Consider the following 25406-nt stretch of genomic DNA (forward strand, 5'->3'; position numbering starts at 1 on the left):
ATAAAATACGATTCAGAATTTTGCATTCAAATACAGGCTGTTGATAGAAAATTTCTTAAAATGAAGCACAAAATATCTTTAAAAACTTTTATTTCACATAAATTTTTAAATAAATTTTTATTTCACATCAGAAACAGATTACTAAATGTTTGAGGTGTGAAATAAACCGCAATGGAGTTTGAAAACAAAATATGGATGTGTGTGGTTGGAGGATGTGTTTGTGCGGGTGGTGGGGGGGCGCAAACATTTTTCTTGTAAAACAAAGGTGGGCCCAGCAAAAAAAGTTTGGGAACCACTGATCTAATATATGTGTTTACCGGGGAGTTTGTTCAAACCTTTACTATCTGTCAATGAAGGATAGGATAGCTACTTAACGGAAAAGAAAAGGCCAACAGTGAATATTAAGGGCTTAAACTCAAATGCATTTATCTTTTATCTAAATGATCCTCTCCACACAGTTTTAATAATCCACATATAAGTTGTATAAATGAGTGTTTTTGCTATGTTTAAGGCATCTCTCACTTTCCCTCTTCCAGAAAGGACCAGAATCTGCTCTCACCAGTCAACTGTTGGTATTTGCTGTTAAATCAGGTTAGTTTATGGTTTTGTGAATCTCCTCAAAGTCTTTTTGAAATCTCTGAGCTATGAATATACAATGAGCCATGTGCTATTAAATGTAAGAAAAGCTGTTGCATTCGATCTTGTACTTAGCAAAGTGGCTGAAGCTTGTGCTCACCAACTATTAGAGGTTTTATTCAATCCTTTCAATCTTTCCTTGACACGTTCCCAATTCCTGTCCCAGAGAGACAAGCCATCAACAGTCTAAACGAGTACAGACCAATAGCACTTATATCAGTAGTCATGAAATGTCTGGAGAGACTTGTATCTCAATACATCAAAAACTGCCTCCCTCTTAATTTTGACCTGCAAGAGTGAGCTCATGCACCAAACAGCCCTCCAGATTTCATTGAGCCATTTTGAATACCCAGGAAATTATCCTGGAATGCTCTTCCACCTTCACCACAATCGTCTCGTATATACTGGTTGGTAAAATATGTGACCTAGACCCCTTGCCCCCATCTGTACTGGGATTAAAGACTTCCTTACCAACCATCCACAAACGGTGAATGCTGGCCACCATCACACTTAGCACTGGCTCTCCTCAGAGCTGTGTGCTGAGTTCTCCTGTACGCCTTGTACACATATTTAATTTAGTTCAATTATATTTTTATAACACCAAATCACAACAACAGTTGCCTCAAGAGACTAGTGTAAAGAACTTAAATAATAGAGAGAAACCTCAACAATCAGGCAGTCCTGTTTGAGCAAGCACTTGGAAACAGTGGGGAGGAAAAACTCCTTTTTAACAGGATGAAACCTCCAACAAAGTTTGATTCATATGTGGAGGTGAGTCAGCATACAGAGAGCTATCTGGGTGTTGCTAGCCCTCTTCTACGTCAGGAGGGTTTCCTCAAATTCATGGGAACCAACATCGTGGAGAATCAGCAGTAACCCCATCAGAGACCAGGTTTACTGAGAATGCTCTGAAGGAACTACACAGAGGGAGAAACTGTTGGTGGCCTTGCAACGCTCCACTTTGAGAGTGTACTGCATCACAGTGTGGTAACAGCAGAGGTTTATCAGCACCACCCAGAGAAGCATCAGCTGCCCTTTCTAGAGGACATCTCCAGCTCTCTGTATCTCAGCTGGGCAAAGAAAATAATGCAAAACCTTTCCCGCCCTGGACTGCACTTGTCCAACCTGCTGCCTCCAGACAGACCAGACAGTACAGATACATAAAGAGCCGGAGCTAAAAACAGCTTCTTCCCCGTGGACCATCAGAACTCTGCTGTAAATAAAGGAGTGCAATAGCTGTTCTATAGGGAATGGCGTTCCGTTAAGTCTAGTCATGTCCTAAAGATGTGTGTCTGCCCTTAATGCTTTTATGCATTGTATAATTTTTAAAACCACATTTATTTATTTTTAAATACACTTATTCTTTTTCAGTCTTTTTACCTACAGTTTTGCATTGAATAGAATAGTTCTCAGAATCTTGTATAATTCCCCAAGGATTATTATTATTAGTAAATTATTATTGCTACTGTTGTTATTAATTATTATTATTATTATTACTAGTACATTCTTTCATACCAATCTCTGTTTTCCAGGTGAGGAGGGAGAGTAAGGACCATGCCACCCTCAGTGACCTCTACCTGAACAACGTCATCTCCCGCCTCACACACATTAGCGAGGACTCGGCCCGCCTGCTGAAGAGGGTGAGCAAGATTATCATCACTATATACTTTGATATTTATGCAAACAAAATATCCTTCATGTGTTAGTCTGTTAGTAAAGGTTTCTAAAAGAACAGAGGTCTTTATTTTTAATGCTTTGTATCTATTTGCTCGGGAGCATCTTTAGACTAATTTTGTTTACTTTGTCAAATAAATGAATGTAGCCTGGTCTCATAATTATATTTCTGTTGATATGTCGTAAAAACCTTATTTATCTAAGAATAATGAAAATCAGTGCAGGAATATTTTTTACATACGACAGAATAAGGTTTGTTGCTGCACCAGAAAAGTCGATTTCCTGTCTTTAGGACATTATTGTTACACAACTTTTAAGTTTTCACTTTTATTCAATATGTAACAATAGCACCACAGTGGATTCTTCTAAGCTGAAGTTGAAGAGGTACCATTAGATCAATAAGCAGTTGTTTTTTTTGAGTTAGTATCAAAAACAAAACAGAAAAGTCTACAAAAGTTAGTGTTGTGCTGACTTGTGTCGTTACATTATTCCGATGAAACCAGTCAAATCTTCACATTTATTTTTGCATTCTCACTCCCATTGAAGATTTTAATGTCTTCATCATCTTCAGCCTCCTGTCTTTTTGTCAGTCCCATCGTCTTCAAACCCAACATCACAGCAGGTCTCACTACCATCTTGTAAACCTTTCCTTTCATTCTCGCTGCTTTCCCTCTGTCGCCTGTCACTTCTGACACTTGTCTCCACCCACTCCACCCTGCCTGCACTCTCTCCTTCAGCCGCCTTGTGCACTGTCAGTTACTTTGAACGTTTGACCACGGTACTTTCACTATCTCCTTGCCTATCTACCTGTCTCCATCTCACTCAAATGATTTCCAAAAAAGGGTTTTTCCTTAGAATGTTTCTGTAATTGCTACATTTCCTTAATATCAAAGGACTTTTCGGTCACAATTTTATGCAACTTACAAACTGATGCACTCTAGTTGCCTTTAAGAATGTTTTTGAGACACTATCAGAAGAAAAACAGCAAACTCAGAGTCTGAGAGCAAAAAAACAAGCTTAAACTCAGCTCAGCTGTTCATTCTCATTAAGTTCATCACGTCAGCTCATACTTTATTGCCATCAGAATATTGATTAGCAGCTGCTTTAAGCAAAGGATCTGAGCGCCTCTCCCTCAACTGTGTGTGTGCCCCTGCACAGAAACAGTGGTTATCCATCAGGCAGGCTGAACAGCAGCAGATATATAAATGAATCTGACCACACACAAACAAATGAATTCATAAATGAAACAAGCCGCGCTCCGCTGCCTGCTCTCAGACTGGATTTCTGTCTCATGCATTAAACAGCCGAGCAGTTTGGGAAAGAGCTATGTGGCAGCATTAATATTACATTATGCTAAATGACTGAGGAATCCCAGGATGGATGAATCCCGTTCCCATAGCGCCCGCTGAGAAAAGATCAGTTGAGCTTGTCGCCATGGCCACAGGGCTGTCGGTGTTGTCATGGCCACTCAGCTGTCTGTCTCTTCCTCTTCAGAGGAGAGTTTCTGAGAGGACGCGGCGATGTGATGGAGGTCTTGCTGTTTATAGCTGCTGGCAGTAGCTGCACTTTAGTTAGCATGAATAAAAGACGAGCCGGAAGCCAGATTAATAATGAACACGGCGAGCTAAAGTTGGAGGCGGGTAAAAGTACACCAGTGTGTGTGTGTTTAATTTGCCAAACTCCAGCAGAGCTCAGGGGAATACTGACTTTACTTTTTATTAAAATCAACTCTGCGACTTAAAGAAGCCGTATGAAAAAATAACAACCCCAGAGGTCTGCGCACACGGATGGTTTCCAGCACTGTAAAAATACATTAATGGTACTTTAGTGCTGTACTCGAGCACAGTACTGAGGTACTTGTGCTTAGAGCCACTTCTATAATCCGTAGTTTATATTAACAATTTATAAAATGACAATGTGACTGGGCAGCTGTTCTCTGAAAAACTATAAAAAGCAGCTGTATCACGGGAAAAGTGAATTTTTAAATGTTTTACCTTAAAAATTAAGTGATTTAAGCATTAATAATTACAGTAGTCAAAACTAGGCTATTTATAAAATATAATAATAAATTTATACAGTACTTTCTTTAGCAAACTTATAAAGGAGTTCAGAGAAACTACTTATAAAATAAAGCATAGATTCAGGATCACCTCTCAGTTGTGACCTCCGCTTGTATTTGAGTATGAAGTGGATGAAAGAAGAATTATCACCTCAGAGTCCGGAGGATTTGTTTTTTTCTGGGTGTAGGAGTTAAAATGAATTAAGTTTGTTTACTCTGGTCCAAATCGGTTGATGAGCTTTCTCCTTGTGGTTTGGTTTCTTTTCACACAGAGAAAAATTCAAACGACCTATGATGCGTCTGGCTTGGTACAGCAAAAGGGTCCCGGGTTTAAACGTAGGCGGGGCCCTTCTTATGCTTGTTAATGTTGTAATCATTCAGGTCAAAATGATGTGAGTTGTTAGAGGATTGTTTCCTGTAAGTGTCATTGTATAAAGAGACAATTCTAAAATGGTGCATAAATCTGTGAATGCCTTTATTTGAGAATATGCTGGTAACAGGTTTCTCTTCTCATTTGTGTGCTTTAGAGTAAGGAGATCCTCTTCCAGCTTCAGGAAGACCTCATGAAGCTTCTGAATGAGCTTTACACCGTAAGTGGAACAAAAGTTATTCTTCCAAGGCTTTAAGACACAAGTTTTTTAATGTGTTAGTGTTAAACACATTTTTATGTGGTCTACAAATGCAACAAGAAAAGAATGCACTTCGAAACATTTCATTCATTTACAGTTAATCAGGTAATAAAGCAGTAAAAAACCAGACCAAGGAAGGATTCTTGTAAAATTTCAATCAGGTTTTTAAAGCTGTTATAGCTGGTGTTGGGGTCATTCCTCAATAATGGGTTGCACAATAATCATGTACAAAAATGACACATTAAATACACTAACAGCAAGTGTCTGACAGTCTTTTGTTGGCTCACTAACTGCCCCTCCCACCTCTGCATCTTCAGCACTGTGAAAAAGTATTTACCCCCTTCCTGATTTCCTAGTCACTCCAAATCATTTGCCATCACCCCCAACCAGTCACAGCAGATGGCTGCCCCTCTTTGAGCCTGGTTGCACTGAAGGCAACTGTTGTTGTGATTTTGCGCTATACAAATATAATTGAATTGAATTGGTTTGGGGTTTTTTTCCACATTTGCCACACATACATTTTCAGATGACATAAAATTAACACAGCAAAAGAACATCATACCAACAGTCAAACGTGGCGATGGTGGTAGTATGACGGTCTGGGGTTGCTTTGCTGCTTCAGGACGACTGATAGAACCATTAATTATGTTTGCGGCCTCAAAATCCTGAAGCTATTATTTTGTGCACTGAAGCTCAAGGGCACTTGGGTCCTGCAGCAGGACGATTCGAAAGACAGCAGCAAGTTCACCTCTGGCTGCAAAAAAAAAGCTGTTTTGGAGTGGCCTAGACATAGTCTGGAATCAGACTGAGATACTTCGGCATGACCTTAAACACGCAGTTTATGCTGGAGAACCCTCCCATGTGGCTGAATTAAAACAATTCTTTAAAGAGGAGTGGGCCACTTCAAAAGCCTCATTTCCAGTTATCAAAAATGATTCATTGCAGTTTTTCACACATTAGTAGACGCTACCTTTCAAACATTAGCCGGCATTACAGTTTTTCTACCTAAAGCTTTTTGTTTTCAATGCTTTAAACCTGTTATGCTTTTGCTTTCCTGTCTTTTGAATGTTCATTTAAATCATGGCCAGAGTTACAAATAATGAAGTCAGTGCATGTGCAATTAATCACAGTGAGCAAAAAAATAGGTTTCAGCCAGGTTTTTTCTACTCTTGGATTTGTGTGGTGTCATAGAGAGCAGATATTCCTAATGTGGTTGTCTCAGAAAGCCCCACCCACCTGCTGTTCCAACTGTTTTTTTAACAATGAGGAGCCAATCATGAGAAAGCTGGCTGAAGGAGGAAAGAAGCCTATACGGCAGTTCCAGAGGATGAGGGGCTGCAGAGCAGTGATTCAGAGTTGATTCACCGCCCTGCAGAGCTATTCGAGTCCAAGAATGAAAATATGGTTCTGGAAATGAGCAGAATAGGTTCCTTTAATGGTAGTAACAGGGAACTGTCAAAGCAAAGTCAGTGGCTTCTTTTCACAGCTCTGAGAGCTTCCTTTATAAATGCAAAAATTGTCCTTTCTGCCTCACATTTCTCATCCATTCATTTTTTTCTTCTGCTTTTTGTCTGACGTTATCCTTCTAGCCTGCTTTAAAGTAAAAAATCTGCCTCCTGTTGGCTGCCAATTATCAGGTTTTTCTTCAGGTCAGAGCGCTGGCCTTAAAAGCTCCTTGTCCAAACACTAGAAATCAGATTAGAGCAGCGCAGATAACCTTGGGGGGATAAAAAAAAAGACAGTCGACCCCGGCTGCAGCGCACTGCTGTTTTCCTATTTGATTGGGCTATTATGGGCTGCTGTTGCCTAGGTGATGAAGACATATCATATGTACCACGCGGAGACGATCAGCGCAGAAACCAAGCTGCGGGAGGCGGAGCGGCAGGAGGGGCGCGTGAAGGGCGTGTCAGGGACTGGCGGAGGGGTGGAGCCTGTGTTTGGCCTGCGGATAGAAGAGCGCCACCAGAGACGTAACGCCGCCCGCAAGATGGAGAAAATGAGAGAGAAGGTAACAGTTTTATAGAGAAAGGAGACTGTGTTTCCTCTCAGGTGTCATCCAAAGCAACCAGATGGGTAACCTGTTCCTGCATGAGATATTTTAGAATGAGATACTTTCTTTATGTAATCCTAATACTTTCCACTTCTTGATTTCAACATGACTTGAAAGCAGAAAGGACTAATTATGAAAGCTATTTTTTTCTTCTTGTTGATCGCATTTGCAGAACAAACGAGGGGAATCAGTACACAAGAACCAGAAACCAACCATTTAATCTTCTTTATGTCTGTTTCTTTACTAGAGGAAGGCAAAGTACTCAGAGAACAAACTGAAGACTGTGAAAGCCAGAAATGAGTATCTGCTGACTCTGGAGGCCACCAACGCCTCGGTGTTCAAATACTATATCCACGACCTGCCCGATATCATAGATGTGAGTAAATTACAGAGTGTATTTGTGGCTCAAACCTTATATTCATCACTTAAAAAGGTTGTTAGGTTTGTAAGCCTAAATAGGAATTTGTTTGTTTAAAGGCAGTTTTAAAATGTATGGAGAGAGCTTTTATGAGATTATTTTTAGGGCCTCTGTTAATAGGAATAAAATTCCTTTAGATTTTTCCCATAGTGAATGTTACATCTATTACACTTGAAACTATGCTAGTACTTGAATTGCCTTGCAACTCTTAATTCTCTTAATAAACGTCACCAATTTCTACAAAATACATGCGGTCTTTTCCCTCTCGTGAATAAATCCCCATCTTTGTTTCAGTGCTGTGACCTTGGGTACCACTCCACTTTGAGCCGGGCACTGAGGACCTACCTGTCAGCTGAACTGAGCCTTGAAGCCTCCAGGAGGGCGGGTCTGGAGGTCCTGGAGGGGGCTGTGGAGGGCCTGGACCCTGCCCGTGACAGGCAGCGTCTGCTTGATCTCTACCCCACTGCTTTCTGCCCCCCACAGAACTTCAGCTTCCAGGCCCACATGGGCGACACAGTCAGTTTGCCCCTCTTTATGTCCTTTCAAAATAAGAGTCTGACACATATTATTAAATTTAAATGTTCACCACAGAGAATTTAGACCTCTGAACAGCCATTTTCCAATTGTCTTCTTTTTTGTTTCATACCAGGTGGCCCAGATCACCTCCCAGCCGCAGGTCCAGTCTGAGCTCAGCCTCCGCCTCACACAGCTTCAGACCCGCCTGGCGTCTCTGAAGATAGAAAATGAGGAGGTCAGACACACAAGTACACCTCATAAAACTCAGGAAAACCATTTTGACATTAACTCTATTTTGAGTTACTAACTAGGACTACACTAAGATGGTTTATAAGCCATGTTTTCTAAGCAACTTCAGTAGGCCCACACAGAAGCTGATCTAACGTTTAATCCCAGATGGAAGAATTTAATCTGGAATATTTTTGACCGTTATGGTGCAGTTAGAGCTGTAATGTGGCTCAAAAGTCATCTGTGCCTGATATGTGTTACTGCAAGTGTTAATGTTGGCTAAGATGACATAACTCACCTGAAATTTGGCCCATATAAGGTGGACCTGAGACTCAGTCAACACCATCATTCGTTGCTAAAAGAAAACTGCAGATTTGCCCAATAATACCTGGGGCACTTATTGGTATTTGGACTAAGACTTCACATTTTTGTGTTTATTTTTATGGTCTCATCTCATGTACAGGAAGTTACCTCTTTTTCTTATTTTTTCCCCCTAATCCTTCTTAAAGCGCTGATCAAGAAAGTGCCTACCAGTAAGTTCAACAACAGATTTCTTTGAGCTGCTAAAAAAATATCATCACTGTGGACACAAATTTACTTGATGTTTGCACTAATCTGTCCTGTTGTCCATCTGAGATATTTAGCTCCAGCTTTAGAAATTAAAACAACATAGAGACTCTGGTAAAAGTGGCCAAAACCCCTCATTGATTATTAATAACTTTCTAACAGTTATAAACTTTGCACAAAGTTATGGTAATTTATACAGATTTAATGGGGTGATAATGTGGCATATGTAGCCTCTAAAAATAAAGTTGAACCATCTGATAGCTGTGTGGTGCTGCAGACTGCCGGTGTCCTCGCTGTTGTTGTGCACAGAGGGCAGCTGTTAACTCACCCCGAAGGGCATAAAAATGCTGAAGGAGTCTGGATTAATGAGCTGCATCTGCACATCTCAGCGGCTTACAACCCACACAAACACAAATTAAAAACACTCATAGACTCATTACTCTTGCTGTAAATATAAACACTCTTTGCATATGTAGCATATGTAAACACTGCACCTCCTTAGGCATTTTTGAAAACAAAGCCACGCCCATAAAAAAATGACAGTAATTCAGATGCATTGATCCATGGAGCTGTGCTGAGACTGAGTAATGTGTTCAGATCTTACAAAGTTGCTCTTCCATTTAATATCGGTAGAAAAACTCGAGTCCAGTAGACCAGCAGACATCACCAAATGCTGTGTTTGCTCCCTTGAGATGCTCTGCATGACCTTTACTGCAGAATATCGCATTTCTTTATCTTTGGTTCATTATCCATTTGCACTGAGAAGCTCTGTCTGATCAGTTTTGCAGCATTCAGCCAAATCTGAGGAGAGAGTACAGCTCTGTACACTTCACGTTTCATCTTGCTGCTTCTATCACTAGTGGTCTGGTCCCACTGGTAGCCATACAGGCTCATGCCATAACGATGCCGCCACCATGTCGGACAGATGATGTGGTATGCTTTGGATCACGAGCTGTTTCTCCCCTTTTCCATACTTTTCTGATACAAATTCACCTTGATTCAGTTTCTCCTTTTATTCCAGAATTGAGCAGGCTCTTTCAGATGTTTCCTTGAGTGTAACCAGTGGTTTGCACCTTGTCATAAATCATAAATCCTCTGTATTTATATTCATGAAGGTGTCTTTTGATTGTAGACTTTGACAGTGATCTGCCTTCCACTTCAAAAGTGTTTTTTGACTTTGTTAAATGTTGTGAAGTTGTTTTGATTAACAATGAAAATCATTCTGGCATGATGCACTATAGTTGTCGTCTGTGGTCTTTCAGGAATTTTTTGTGATGCTGAGCTGACCAGTACATTAATTTGGTGGCTTCTAAAGTTTCACTGATAGGTTTATTCTGGGTTTTCAGCCAAATGATGGCCTCCCTTATCTTCACTGACATCTCTTTGGACCTCATATTGAGAGTAACATGTAACGTGGATACTTACTATGCTGTTCCTTTTTTCTGCCACCTTTCAGGTGAAGAAGACCTGGGGTGCAACTCTGACCACCTTGCAGGACATGACGGTGCTGGACGACTTTGACGTCTCCCAGAGCTTCACCCACAGCCCGTCTTCCGAGTCGGTGAAGTCCAGCGTGTCGGACGGCTACTTGAACAAACCCAGTCTGGCCAAGAGACGGGCGAACCAGCAGGAGACCGAGCTCTTCTACTTCTCTGTAAGCCCAGCAGAGCAGAGTTGTTGTTGTTTTTTATTTGACACTGTTTTTCACCCCAAGTTACTTATATTAGATGAAGGTCGGTTTTGAAAGTAGCAAATATTAAATAAGTATAGAGTAAACGGTGGCATGACATCCAAAACAGACTACAGTTAGTCAGATAAATCAGATTTCAAATAAGTTGTTACAGCTGCAGAATACAGTTATACTTTAGATTTCTATATTAGTGTTTTGTTAACGTAGTTTCCTTTATAACACCACAAAATGCTGTCCTGCTTTTTTTTATTAATTCATGACATTTTTTAAATTTCAGATTCGTCTATCTTCTGGTGGTGTCTCTACATTCGCTTACTAGATGATTCAATGTGAAGTTCATTCTGCTTTTAGCTGCTTTACTTGCACTAATGTACAGTGTGTATTGTAATCACTGCATTCTGCATACTCATACTTTATTTTAGTTTCTATAATTTAGCCTTTGTGTTTGTCATTTATGTGATTTCCTATATTCAGAAATTCCGCGAGTACCTGGAGGGAAGTAATCTTATTTCCAAACTTCAGGCTAAACACGATATATTAAAGAAAGCGTTGGCAGAGGGTAAGAGTCTCTCTCAGTCTTCCTTAGTCTTGTGCTTTGTCAGACAGACTCTGATCAGCATTTCTTCACTTTTAAATCTTCTCCTTTTTTTCTTGCAGGATACAAAGCTGAACTGCTGACTACAAGGTAAGGTGCTTTCCTGTCGCATCGATAATAAATGTTGTATCTCTTTGCTGTGCTTTGACTCTCTAAAACTCTCATCTTTTGCTTTCTTTCTCCTTTTTGTACGTGTTTCAGCCGTGGGCGGAAGAACTCCCACAGCAAGCACCAGGTAAAGTTTGACCTCATCCAGGTTTTGAGGATTTGGGAGGTGGGGGGTTCATGTTCTCCTCAACAGTAGTCAGTGCAAGATATCAGCAGCGCAATCTGCTAATTTGTCAAAGGCTACAATTTGGATTTGAAAGCCCAGAGGAGTGTAACCAATAAGCAGAAATATTAGCAATATAAATAAGGTTGTCATCTACAATGCAATGAAAGTGTATTAATGTTGCCCTCAGAACAGCAAGCTTAAGAAGCAATAATGACTCATTTTTAGGATTCATTTACCCATAGTATTACCCGTCCCTGCACCTGCACCATGTCAGACATTACTCGGGGCAGGAAAGATAACTCCTTGAACTTTTTATGCATACTTTTTGATCAATTGTTGGCTTAAAAGATAGCAGGACAGTGAAGCTGCACACACAATATCGATCATAAAACATTAGTAGTAATATCAGTGTATTAATGTAACACAGCAAAAACTACATTTCAAACATAAACATGTTAGTAAATGGCCTGCATTTGTATAGCGCTTTACTCAATCCCTAAGGACCCCAAAGAGCTTTACACGTTCAGTCATCCACCCATTCACACACTGGTGATGGCAGCTACATTGTAGCCACAGCTGCCCTGGGGGGCACTGACAGAGGCGAGGCTGCCGGACACAGGCGCCACCGGGCCCTCTGACCGCCACCAGTAGGAAAACATGGGGTTAGTATCTTGCCCAAGGATATTCGGCATGCAGCCAGCAGGCAGCCTGGGATCGAACCACCAACTTTCTGATTAGTGGCTGACCTGCTCTGCCACCTGAGCTACAGCCACCCCGCGAGTTTTACAATAATAAAGCAATTTACACCACAATTCTCTTTTCTGCTATGGTGAGCCATTAATCTCATAATCAAGGGATATACCATATAAATGTAATGTTTTTGCATGTCTGTTGATTGGTGCATGTCCACAACCTGTCTACACATAATACATTAATGTACATGAAAAAGATCTTCAAGAATCTTATAAATATAACAAAATTAAAAATACTCTGCACTCTAATTGCGTTTTTGTAGGATTCAACCAAAGCCATACCCTTGCTTGTGGAGAGCTGCATCCGCTACATCAACCTACATGGTGAGTGTCACTTTTCAGCTTTAAATAATGTGAAATAAATGCTGTAGTGGCTGATGCTGACAGATGAAGGGCTAAATTAGAGAAAGGGATGAAGCGTTTGTTAGTTACAGCAAAGAAAACGACTGGAAGGTATGAATTTAATGTACTGAAGTCCTTCTTCCTGCTTTCCATCAGCTATAATTTTGGTTCAGAAATGTTGTTGCGTGCATTTGTGGGCTGTCCAGAGGTGTTTTACACTTATAAACTAAAAGAGGGACATTGTGAACGGTGCTGCAGGAGGCAGTTAAATCCTTTTTTGTTGATCACATAAAGCCGCCTAAATCTTAACTGTCAAACTCTCGTGTTGGCATCCTTTCACTCTCTTCATTCTGCAAACAACAAAACTGCATCACAGCCAGCCCCTGACAGCTGAACAAGTACAAAACAGTGATTTCATTTTAATTAAGTCATTCCCAAGCTGCAGCTAATAATCATTTTTTTGTAATTATGCTATAAAACTGAATTTAGCCTCATACTCAACATGGTGTGTTCTACAATGTACTTTTGGTGGCATGTAAAATAAAATGTACTCAAATATTCATATCGTGATATATTTTACATTTTAAGTAATCAATAGCAAAATAACAGATAGAGACCATGAATAAAAGCTCTTTTTGTCTGCCTATGAAATGCACAAAACAGTCCAACCCAAGAGTTCATAGACATTGTGATTGTGTTGTTTATTCAGCAGTGACTTCTTGGCCGCCTACTGAATATGCAACTGATGTAACTCATCATTAGATCCTTAGGATAGCACCTAGTAGCCCAAGTTGGCAGCTACCAATTCTAGATTAAGAACTACAATCCTAACTAACACCAGTTTTTGGCAGAATGTTACTCTAGTCCCTAGCAATCCAATACTATCAACTAGGCATTGCTTCCAAGGCATTGGTGTCACATGGCTAATAAATAGCTTTTGAAGCTAGCTACTAGCATCCCTCTGTTATCAACTACAATTTCTATGTGGTCAGTGGTCAGTAGGCATATGAACTACAAGATTCATGCATTGATTAGTACTTTATCTTGTTAAATCAATATATAAATCAGTCTTTGGCACTTCGCCATAAAAAACTAGCAAGTGTTCATACTACAACTTATGTCAACGTTTGTTTCTCAGCATTTGGGACAGATCTGCTAGGCTTAGACTGTGACTATGTGCAACCTCCATCCCTCTGCTGTTCCCAACAGGTCTTCAGCATCAAGGCATATTCCGGGTATCAGGATCACAAGTGGAGGTCAATGACATCAAGAACTCGTTTGAAAGAGGTGAGAGGTCAACGGGAAGGTAACTCGACTGTCATGTGATAAGTACGCCGGCAAACTTGTATTTGAGGATTTCTCTCTTCTGCCTCTCATGCAGGTAACGATCCGCTGATTGACGAGGAAAGCAACCATGACATTAATTCTGTGGCTGGAGTGTTAAAGCTCTACTTCAGGGGTTTGGAGAACCCTTTGTTTCCCAAGGACAGGTTCAATGACCTCATCTCCTGCGTCAGTAAGTACTGCATAGACAGACTGAATCATTCATGATAAAAACAGAAAAATAATGTAAAAGAAATGGTTTGATCACAGAGCAACCAAAAATCCACCGAATATGTTAACGATTCAGAAAAGAATCACAAAGATTTGATATTAATATTAGGATGTTTATATTAAGTTAAGGATCGGGACTTTTTCATAGCAAATAATCCAAACCACTGACCTTGTCCTGTGGATGGGCTCATTTTGGATGTTCTCTTGACTGAACTTTGGTCAAATTTCAGTGTGTTTTTGCCACTTAATGGCGTTCAACTCTTGTCAAATATAGCTTAACCACATTATCATTCTCACTGATGAAGCAGGCAGTGTTTTTAGGAGAAAGCATGGGAAAATATGACCAACTACCACTCCTAACAGGAGGTTAATTAAAAATGTAAAGTTTTAATTAAGCACTTTTTACCTATAAAAAGTGCTTAATTAAAACACTTTCATTAAGCACTATTAAAGTGCTATTGACAATGTCCCTCTTTTAGTTAAAAAAATCCTGAAAAAGCTTGGGATGGACCTTCATAACACTAGATGACATGCACTAGTTTCTAGATGCTAGCATATACTTGTTGCACATGGCGAACAAGTATAACCTATACAAGCTACATAGTGGATGAAGTTATGCAGAGCTCCAACTAACTTGGGTGGTGTAGATGCAGTGAAATGTGAAAAGATCCAACAGTTGGTTATTTGTGTCCCAGTGAAATGTTCAAATCAAGTGATTGTCTGTGAAGCTCGACTTTCATTTGCTTTAACACTTGAGTCTGAACCGTTTGTGCAGCTTCCATCTGCTGCGGTGAAGCTCAGCATGAATCTCTGTCTATCTATTCAGCCCACACGCAGTCACTTTCCCTCTCGGTTTCCTCGTCTTTGTTTCTCGTTAGTGTCTCTTTGTCTCTTTGAAACCCATCCCCTCCACAGCAGAGACATGGAGCTGCCTGCTTCCCTTTCTGCGGCACCGACTGGCGTGTTTCAGGATGTGTCATCGTGTTACAGACACCTCGTGATGTCTCAGGGACTCATAATGACTTTAGATTATGTGCATTTTCCTGCTGCAGGGATAGAAAACCTGTACGAGAGAGCACAGTGTATTCGTAAGATCCTGCTGGGTGTCCCAAGGGCGACACTGGTGGTGATGCGCTACCTGTTCGCCTTCCTCAACCAGTGAGTATCCACTTATACAAAACCGGGCCCTCACATTTATGATAATTGCCCATTTTTGTGTTTTCCCAGCTGGGTGGGGAGATGCCTCTCCTGTAGTGAAAAGGGTTCGAAGTGCACACTTGTATAGATGATAAAACACAGCTCATTTTGTTTCTGCAGCCTCTCAAATAAATATAGAATGAGAGAGCAGCATGGAGAGGCAGGAGGTGTGAACAGGAAGTGTGATGAGCTGGTGCGATGTACCAGGCGAGTGATGTACTGGTGTGTTTATTAGCAGGGCTCTGAAATGCATTCAGCTTCAGTGTTATTAAACCAGGAGCTTCACGGTCGAGCGCAGAGAAGATATTTCAATCACTATTTGAAATGAAAGCTGCAATAATGGAAAAATGCCAGAGTTTATTGAATACAGCCTTTTAGCTTTAGAAGTGTATTTATATTGTATTAAGGCAAGCTTTTTTAAAATAATAAGGCAAAGCAGAGCATCACATAAAAAGCTGTGGAGTCGTAGTTTGCAGGAAATTTGCTGCATGGTTTCATAGTAGAAGAGAGGACGTTAAAAAACATGCAGAGAGTAACAATATTAGGACCTTTTTGGTGATATTAGAATATTCTTTAATAAAATAATTCAGAAAATACAGGATTTTTTTCCTTTTTAAATTAAAAATAATTATAAAAATTCATTGGATGCATTTATTTTATAGGTTTTCAAAGCTTAAAAAATTACAAAACTTTTTAAATTAATGCAAAGAACATAGCAAGTAATAATAATAAAAATAAAGCAGTAACCTAATAAATCTCATGTGATCATAAATTACATATTTCTGAGGTTTCGGGGCTGCTGCTTCGAAGTTCAGAAACATTTATGTTTCATTTTAATTTATCATCTTATTATTTTTCATAAAACTTCATAGAACTGTGGTAATTATTATTTAATCTTTTATGTAAGTAATCTACTAACTTCTTAACTCTTACGCTGTCTTCTCAAACCAGACTCCATTTAAAAAATAAATAAAAAGCATAGAGATTGTATTCTCCATTACAGTCTTGTGTATGAATCAAAACCTACAAATTGCTTTGTCACCTTTTGAAACCAGCAAACAACACAGAAGTGTAAAACTGACTTTTGCATAATTAATCTGGTGAGTCATAGTTAAGCATCAAAAATGCTTAAATGCAATACCAAACAAAAACATTTGCGGTTTTTCTTTGTCTTATCTGAAGGTATATTCAGTATTTTAAGGTGTGAACTGTTATTCAGACAAAAAGAAGAAAACTTTTATTGATTAAAAAAGTCAGAAAAAAAATCACGATTTTATGTTGCTATTAAGTATCAGAGAACCATGGTTACGTGAGAAACCTACTATTGTGCCACTGTAGGTCTCAATTAGAGCGAAATGGTGATCAATCACTTAATCGACAGAAGTTTAATTGGCAATTATTTTAGTAAAGTCTCATTTTAAACAGTTATTATTTAAGCAAGATTTGATATTTTATTTCAGGGAAAATTATAGTTCCCTTTACTTCTCAAACTAGACTCCATAAAAATAATGTCAGTTTAAGACAGATGAGGAAAATTGTTTACAGTCTTTTTAGTGCTCACTTTTCTTTTTCCTCACTGCTCCTCAGAGCCATATTTCTAATATTTAGACACATGTGTACAGTGAAACATTATAAAAGGAGTCATACTTTTTAAATTTCTAAATTCAGTGTTTCTCTCAGTTTTGATAATTAACAGTTTAACTGTAAACAAGTAAAGTTTGGCCACATTGCCCACGTTTCTGCAGCCTTTCCCAGTACAACGATGAGAACATGATGGATGCTGGAAACCTGGCCATTGTGTTCGGCCCCACCTTACTGCCGACACCGGAGACCCTGGACCAGGTGGCCTGCCAGGCACACGTAAATGAGGTCATCAAAACGGTCATCCTGCACCATGACAACATCTTCCCCGACACCAAGGAGCTGCCCGGCCCAGTGTATGAGAAGTGTATGACTGGAGACCAGTACTGGTGAGCATCAGGATGTTATCCTTTATTACGCTCTGTTGGAAATTAAATTCATTTATGTTATTAATAACAAAACAAAACAGGATTTAAGACCTCTATATGCCCATTTCTTCGCCAGCCTTGAATTTTGTTTTTATATTTTAATGTTTTCAGATTAACTGTTTCATTTCTGATATTTTGGTAAATTCTTACTTTGACAGTTTCAAGCACGTGTTCCCTGGTATTTCACCTTTAATTCAAAATGCAGAAATAAATCACACATTGATATCATGCAGTATGACCCGCACTTCACAGGGACATGAATGTTCATCAAGAATAAACACAACAAATCTTCTTAAAGGTATCTTCTGTAATGAACCTCTGCAGGATTTAACTAAAGCTTTCACCACAAGGGGGCAGATGTTTTTTTTTCCACTGGGTGTGTAGAGATGTCTCCAGATGTGTGCAGTTGTTTAATGTCTAATATTTCTTTTTAGCTTTCCTTCATTTCCACAGGCTTTAACTTATGTCCCACTGCTGCTGGAAGTAAAAATGACACAGCTTGCGTTGATAACTCTTTAAGCTATTTTAAACAGAGGAAAATACCTCAGAGCGCCTTAAAAGGGCAAAGAAAGAAACACCCTGCAGAATCTGAACCAGAACATTTTAGGTTTCCTTTACTGCCACAGTAACTCAGCAGTAGATCTATGTATATCACTACATGTACTGCAAAGAGGAACTTCTTATAGGAAATTCTGCATTCTTTTAATGGTGTTTAATGTATATAAATAAAGGTTAACTGCAGGGTGGGGCCTTTGAATAAATTGAGCTGTTAGTTTGAGCAGACACCTGGCAGCCTGTCAGGAACACGAGGTGTTGGAGCAGACAGTAATCCTTCTGCTGTGGGAAACCTCCTACAGCTTCTCTTTTCCCACCATCTTCTGAATCTTGACATTCTACTGTAGCCGTAAACGTCCTCAGACTCCAATGAGCGGGCTCGCCTCCTGCTGTGCGTGTTTCTCCCTTTGTTCCCACACTGAATGGACGGGTGTGTGTCAATCTGCTGCTTCTTCTTCCCACAGCGAGAGTCCGTTCAGCGAGCCGGGAGCGTTGGAGGAGGCCGAGCCCGACGCCGGCACCGAGACCCAGACCAGCGACGAGGGTACGCATGACCCCTGACCTTCACACAATCGCCCACACTCCCATACTCGTACTCCCTCGTGGTGGTGGTGGTGGTGCTGGAGAGTGGTTGCTACGGCAACAGCAGCCATGGAGACACTACCACCACCACCACTCTCCTTCCCTCCTTTCATCCACACCCCACCCAGCCTCCCCTCCCTCCTCCCCATCTCTCCATCTGAATTAATAGAAAAGACTCTTTTTAAAGCTCTTTTCTGATTGGTGGAGCGGTGGGCGGAACAAAGCCTAAGGGACTGTTGATTGACAAGTTCAGGTTCACCTCCAGTGCGATGTCTGGCTCTTATCTTCACCTCCTCCTCTTTTCTCTCTCTGTCTCTTTGGCAGAGGGTGAAGCTGTGGAGGCGGTGGCGAGGTTCGACTACGTGGGCCGGTCGGGCCGCGAGCTCTCCTTCAAGAAGGGAGCCTCCCTACAGCTCTTCCAGCGCGCATCACATGACTGGTGGGAGGGCCGGCACAACGGCAACCACGGCCTGGTGCCTCATCAGTACATCGTGGTGAAGGACAGGCGAGTGCACAGCCCGAGATGGTTTGTACACATCAAAAACACAAAGTTAAAAAAGCTGCAGCGCAGTCTGAAAATACTCGAATCCATAAAATAATCAAAGTTCATCATTAAATGTGCTAAAATGTTTAGAAAACAATGATTTTCAGTTTGTGTTTTTTCACTTAAACAAATGTATTTGATTTTTTTCCTGATTGCAGGCTTCTGAAATGATGCTTCTTTTTGGTTTGCGTCCTCATAAAACTGCAAAATATCGTTTATAAATTACAAAAACTGTTGTCGTTTATTGAGTTCATGCCAGTATTCAGAATTGCATATGTTGTACTGTTTATCTACTTTTTAATGATTTTGCTAAATTACAGGATAATAATGCCAATGCATTCAGGGTTTTTTTGTGTGGCTACATCTTAAATGTGACCAGAATTGTTTTTATAAATACACACGCAAATGTTCCACAGTTTGTTAATGCAGATGTCTAATCAGCCAATCACACAACAGCAGCTCAGTGCATTTAGCATGTAGAGATTAGGCATGTAGACAGGATCAGAATGAGGAAGAAAGGAAAGGGCATTAAATTTTTTAACACTTGATTCATTTTTGTTTCATTTTTTTATTCGCGTAATAATTTATAATATTCTGATATAAAAACATTACATTGAGAATTTGGGGGTTTATATACAGCGTGTACGTGAACAAGAGCATTTTAAGTTCATTTGCATTTCTTTGTGCCGCATCGTCACGATGTAACATTTATATTATACCACATGAGATGATTGGAAAAAATTACAAAAAATAGTATAATTATTTTTATTTCCTACATATTTCCTAGACATAATTTAGCCTTCACTTCCGTTTCACATTTTATAAAATTACAGTGTAATGTTATCACAGCATAAACTATTTGCAAAGTTTAATTTTACTCAAGCATTTTTCAAAATATTTTTCAAAATATTTCAATTTGGTTCAAGCTTTATTTTAGTATAAGTATTTCTGTTTTCCATAGATATCAATTTATATGGACATATGTGTATAGATATACATAGACAGATGTTTAGTGTCTTATTTGCATTTTTAATATTCGTATTTACCTAGTTTTTATCTTCAGTTTTCCAATACAAGAGCAAGAACAAAGGGGATGCATTGTGTGTGTAAATGGTTTAGTTTAGTCGTAGTTTTGAGTTGAAATCTTTCTTTGTAGAAGTTCTTGTTAGCATAAGTGGCTCGATGGCCTCATTGAAGAGCTGCAGTGATGGATTTGTCTGGATTGCCGCTCACTGGATTGTACACCTTGTTGATTAACAGACTGATTGGGCCGAGGCAGTCACTAACCACATACTATTGATCAGTTAATTGATGATTGGTGCGCTGTGCTAGTTCAGCTCTCCAGTTTCCAGAGTGATTTTTCCTGATTGAGAGTCTGTGTCTTCAGGGCCGACGCCATGTCAGACACACTCAGTCAGAAAGCCGACAGCGACGGAGGAAGCAGCAGCACCGACGATAAGCGGTCTAGGAGCGAGCTGAGCTCCCCGACCGACATGAGACCTCCAGAGACCTACAACAGGTCTGTCATGTAAGACAGCTTTCATTATCATGACACCTGGGAGGATTTTCTGCGGCGTGTTTTAAGCCCATCCTGTTCTCTCACCTCTAAAAATACCTGCGGATCTCATCACGCTGGTGTCACAGCTGTTCTCATGTGACCAGTTTCCCCATCTGCAGACTCCAGACACCTTTTATTTTATTCGTAGTCATTCCTCACAACACGTCAAGGAAGGCAGCCCAAGTGTGGCTAAGTTAATCTGTGCAAGAGGCTTAAAAAGCCTTCAGTACCAGTGTGATTATGTGGACATGCTTCTTAGACCTAAAGCTTTCTAACACTTTGCAAAAAATTTTGTGTTTTTTATGTTGGACTCTTTTAAAAACAAACAAACACAAAACCCCCACACCTAACACCATCACCTATCGGCTGCCAATGTGTATAATAAAAATGGGAGCATTTCCATGATTTCCTGGTTCATCTGCAGTTACGTAAAGATTTATACAAACTGGACTTTTGTAAAACTCGAAAACTTGAAGCGTCACTTAAGTATTACACTTAAGCTGAATTTATAAAATCCACAAAGCTGTTTAATTATTTGAGTTTAAAAATAACATGAGAGAAGCTTTGGTACAAGCAGAGACGAGCTTGCGGGTTCTCCAAAGGGAAGATAGCATGTAGTTCAGTAGTTGCTGAATATGATTTGTTTCATTCTACCTGAGTTAATGCTGTTTACACTTCCTGTTGACAGCCACAGGAGGAAGCGAACTGATGGTTTATTCCGCCGCCCCCTCTGTCGCTCTAACGACAACCACGGGAACGGAGGCGTGATGGAGCGCAGTTCTCCTCCAGTGACGGGTCACTTCAGCCCCAGGGACCTGCTGCTAGGACGGGGCCAGGGCTTGACCCCGCCCCTAGACAGCCCGGAGCGCCGCCGCCGCTCTGCAGCTGTGACCATGACGGTCAGCCGACACGATTCTCTGCGGAGGCCAGAGGACACACCTATACGACGCTCCAACAGCGGGCAGCATGGCTTTGGAGACTCCCATCGATCCCGAGCTCTCGACCCCGACGCGCTGGCACAGGTACGCCTAGAAAACATGTAACGTGAGATGAATATTGAAAAAAATCTTTGTTTTCATTGCATGAAGGTGTCACCAGACTGGAGGGGGATCTGAAAACAGACAGCAGAAATTCACCTACCTATCTCTGATTGAAATCCTAAATCCACGGTTGAGTAACACTTTTATATATCAGTGAGCAAGTGACACTGATGGTATCAGACTCTAAAAATTCTCAGCTACGACTCTGCCAAATCTGAACAGCAACAATGACACATCCATTTTAATCACAGTAGTACCACAACGCCTCTTGAGTGAGCTCCATGCTTCTCACAGTGTCGCCAGTGGGAGAAAATACAACCCAGTTCTGGACAGCAAAAAAATAAAAAAGCTTTAAGGGATTTTATATCGAATTGCTTCAAACTGGTCCTTCTTGTGACACGCTATAAATTCTTTAGTAGCTCTAAATTTGTGGTTTCAGTTTTCTAGAAATTTTACTTGGATTTTTTTTACTCCTTCAAAAGGTTTGCTGTTTCTTAATTTCTCTAATATTTAGACAAAATTCAAATCATGAGGTCCTCGTATGCGAAGCAATCCTTGTGAACGAAACACTCTGGTTCAGGCAGGTTTTTTTCTACTCTTGCTCAGTATGACATCATTAGGGGCCGTTTTAGTCTGGAGGCGAAAGTGAATGGGGGTCTTCTTTGAGGTCGAAATGCTTCCATGTTAAGTCAGAACACCAACAGGTTCCAGAAAGTGATAAATCATGCAGAAATAATATATTTGTGTTATTTTTTAAAAAGTAAAATCTTATCTGTTACGTTATTTGTCTCAAGATTCAGTCAGAGGTTTTCATGATTTACTACAGAAAGATACAGTTCGACTTAAGACTCTACCTTCCAAACTGTGAGTGTGTGTTTGGCTTTTAATACAACACTCTCATTCAGAAAGTTTTTTGTACTCTTGGCTCTGTTTGTGAGGGGCAGCCAATAGTGAAAAAAGCACATTTAAAGGAGAGGAGGTAAAATGGTTTGTTTCAGAGAAAAAAGTCATTTTCTCTGGCCAATACTGAGATAATTACTTTTACCATGATTACTCACACTCTGGAAAAATGTGGATTTATTAAACTTTCAAATAAATTGTCTTTTTAATTAAGTTGATTTAAATGAACAGTGCTAAATTGAATGAATACGTTTTTTGGCAGATAAAGGAAACAAGAACATTACTGCAGCACAATAACAGCTGCATCTTGATTTTTCTCGTTTTAATAATCATAAGTTAAATTAGAATTAACTGATTTGTCAAAATTAAATTACTTTTACAAGCCTAAGAGAGGATAAGATAAGTAAGGATTATTTTAAGCTCTGAATATGGAAAAGCTACTTTCCAGGAATAATAGATGGAGCTGGAAAAGAACGTAATAGGTCCCCTAAAATATACATGTATTAATTTTTGAAGAATCATCCAAGGAACCAAAATCTAACTTGATGTGTGAATGGATTCATTTAAAACTGTTAACTTATTCTTCAATCATCCTCTCCGCCTGCAGGACATCGAGGAGACCGTGAGTGTGGCTTTGGGGGAGTTGAGGCAGTTGGAGCGACAGGGCTGCCGTCCGGCCCCCGACGTGGTCCTGGACACCCTGGAGCAGATAAAGAACGGCCCCATCACCACCTGCTCCTCCGAGTCTCCCAGCCCGCACAGCACCCCAAGCACACCAGGCACACCGGGAACCCCCGGCACCCCCGGAACTCCCGGGACGCCCGGTACCCCAGGCACCCCAAGCCCCCTGAGTCCTCTGAGCCCCATCAGTCCACTTCCTGGACCTCCATCTGGACCTCCCAGACCTGCCAACCCATCCCCTGACGCTCTGGGTTCCTTCAAGCCGGTGGCAGCCGCTCGCATCGGGGCTCCGCTGCGACCACCTGCCCTGAGACCCAAACCTATGGTTCCACCTAAAAGCAGCACCCCGCCTCTACCCCCGCCACTGGACAAATCCTGCACCATGTGAGCCAAACCAGGCCAATAAGAGGCCGAATCAGGCCTACCCGGGCCAAAAATGGGCCAGAAGAGGAGATCAGGGTACTGCTTAATGTTTATAATCAACATGAGGGTAGAAATGGTAGGAAAGACGAAAAAGGCTTTTAATGTAGTAATAAAATATAATATATGACATGACTTATGATATGATATGCCATGATATTTATGTGTTGTCAGGTTGGTGTGTACTCTCTTGGTGTGTAGGGGTTTACTTTCTCCATGTATCGAAGCATTTATCAAAGGTTAGCTAAAAGAACTGCTGATGCGGAGATGCAAGTATGAGCGTGGGCGGGGCTTCCTGTGTGAGATCGTAATCAGAGAGAGAGAGAGAGAGAGAGGGACGCGTGGGGGGTGTGGGGGGAGTTGGGGAGTGTAGTTCAGCTCCAGTAAAACTGTAGTTTAAGTGATGTGACTGTTGCCAGAAAAAAAAGAAAAAAAAAAGAAACGAACACGATTGGATGCTGTATCCAGGACAAGCGACTCGATTGGGAAGAGGACGCGGCAAACGATGGTTCAACAACGTCTGCAGGACTTTATAATTTATTTTTTTAATTTTTTCACTCGGTTCAGCTGCTAAGCTCACTTGCACCTCAAAACCACGAAAACGCCTCCTGAGGTTGTCAGTGAAAGAAAACTTATTTAACCAACGTCCAGCTACTTAATGAATGTTTCCTGTATTTTAACGACTGTTCAGCCATCTATTGAATGTTCGGCGAGCCGCGGCGGCAGCTCGCTAAACTTTTTAACAGCCTTCTTGTGTTTTCAGACGGTGGAACCTCATGCCCAGACCGGAGCTTCATTCAAACAGGGTGGTGGAGTGAGTGGTGGAGTTTGGTTAGAGCTTTTTCTGGGACGGGTAGGGGGTGGGGTGGTTGTACGATTTTGTTGCTGTGTGTTTGTGAGTGGTTGTAAGTGTGTATCAAGGAGCATCAACGCCAAGTTAAGAAAAGAAATTATGTTTATTTTTTAAATTTTGGGAATAGAGTCGAAAGGTGATGAAGTGTTTGTGAGCTATAAGAGAAAAACTTCAGAGTGACTGAAAATGCTTCGTAAGTGTGACGTAATCTACGTGAGGTGTTCTGTAGACCGACAGTTTTATTCTGATACTCAACTTTAAGGTTCTTAGTCAGGTCATCGTAGTCTAAGGAGCTTTATTCTAAACAGTATTTCCCATTGATTATGGAAAACGTTTGAGTTTATTCTCAACATTTTATTCTCAATATTTCTACTTTACTCTGAAAATTAGTATTACCAGTTTATTCTCAGTTTATTTGATTATTGTGGGGTCCTTCCCTTACAATATAAAGCTGAACTGAATTACATTAAATTTCGAACTTGAAATTTAAGCTTTATCCTGAAGATTTTAACTGTATGCTCAAAAGAGTATTTCAGATGTATTCTTGAAACATTAATTTCGTGCTGTCAGCGTTAGATGTTAACGCCATAACCGCATTAACACGGCAAATCTCCGTTAGCAAGTTAACGGGGATAGCTCCATGCGAGGGGTTGCATGGCGTCAAGCGTTAGCACGTTTAGCTTGTGCGTCAACGCGTGGGGCTGCACGTGTTGACGCCGTGCAGCCCCATGGTGGGATGATCCGCGGTAACTCGCTAACGGAGATTTGTAGCGTTAATGTGAATATGTATGGGCTCAAATTGTGGCCATAAATATTTTGTACTCGTAAATCAAATGCATATTTGTGAACTGAGCTTTGTAAACTTGTAAACCAAAATATTTGAAGATTTTATGTTTGTGCATCTACAGATGAGAATTTGTGTGTTTGTAAAAAAGATTTACACAAGTTTAAAAAAAATTGTTAAGGTCTGGCTACAGATACAAAGCAAAAAGCTAGGTGTAAAACTCTGCGCTCAGGTTCCCTGGCTGTATGTGACTTTCAACTCACACATACAAATTTTCAGCAAATTTTTCTTCCTTTCAG

At 40.5% G+C, this 25406-nt stretch overlaps 1 protein-coding gene across 4 annotated transcripts; it reads left to right on the forward strand.

Annotated features, from left to right (window-relative positions):
- Positions 1–536: 536 nt before the first annotated feature.
- On the forward strand, positions 537–25267 carry LOC102293832 (SLIT-ROBO Rho GTPase-activating protein 1; the record flags this gene model as incomplete). Of its 4 annotated transcripts, none has more annotated exon segments than XM_042220171.1 (21): positions 537–591; positions 2169–2276; positions 4897–4959; positions 6809–7006; positions 7296–7424; positions 7761–7982; positions 8116–8217; positions 10234–10431; positions 10942–11026; positions 11125–11152; positions 11264–11297; positions 12352–12412; positions 13640–13717; positions 13812–13946; positions 15037–15142; positions 16927–17151; positions 18210–18289; positions 18652–18853; positions 20259–20399; positions 21118–21451; positions 22977–25267. In XM_042220171.1, coding segments are annotated over 21 exon segments (3046 nt in total), but the record flags the coding sequence as incomplete, so codon positions are not given.
- Between the last annotated feature and the right edge of the window lie 139 nt (positions 25268–25406).

The sequence above is a fragment of the Haplochromis burtoni genome, unplaced genomic scaffold (genome assembly GCF_018398535.1).
Source record: "Haplochromis burtoni strain Fernald_Lab_line unplaced genomic scaffold, NCSU_Asbu1 Contig_44, whole genome shotgun sequence".
NCBI classification, from domain to species: Eukaryota; Metazoa; Chordata; class Actinopteri; order Cichliformes; family Cichlidae; genus Haplochromis; species Haplochromis burtoni.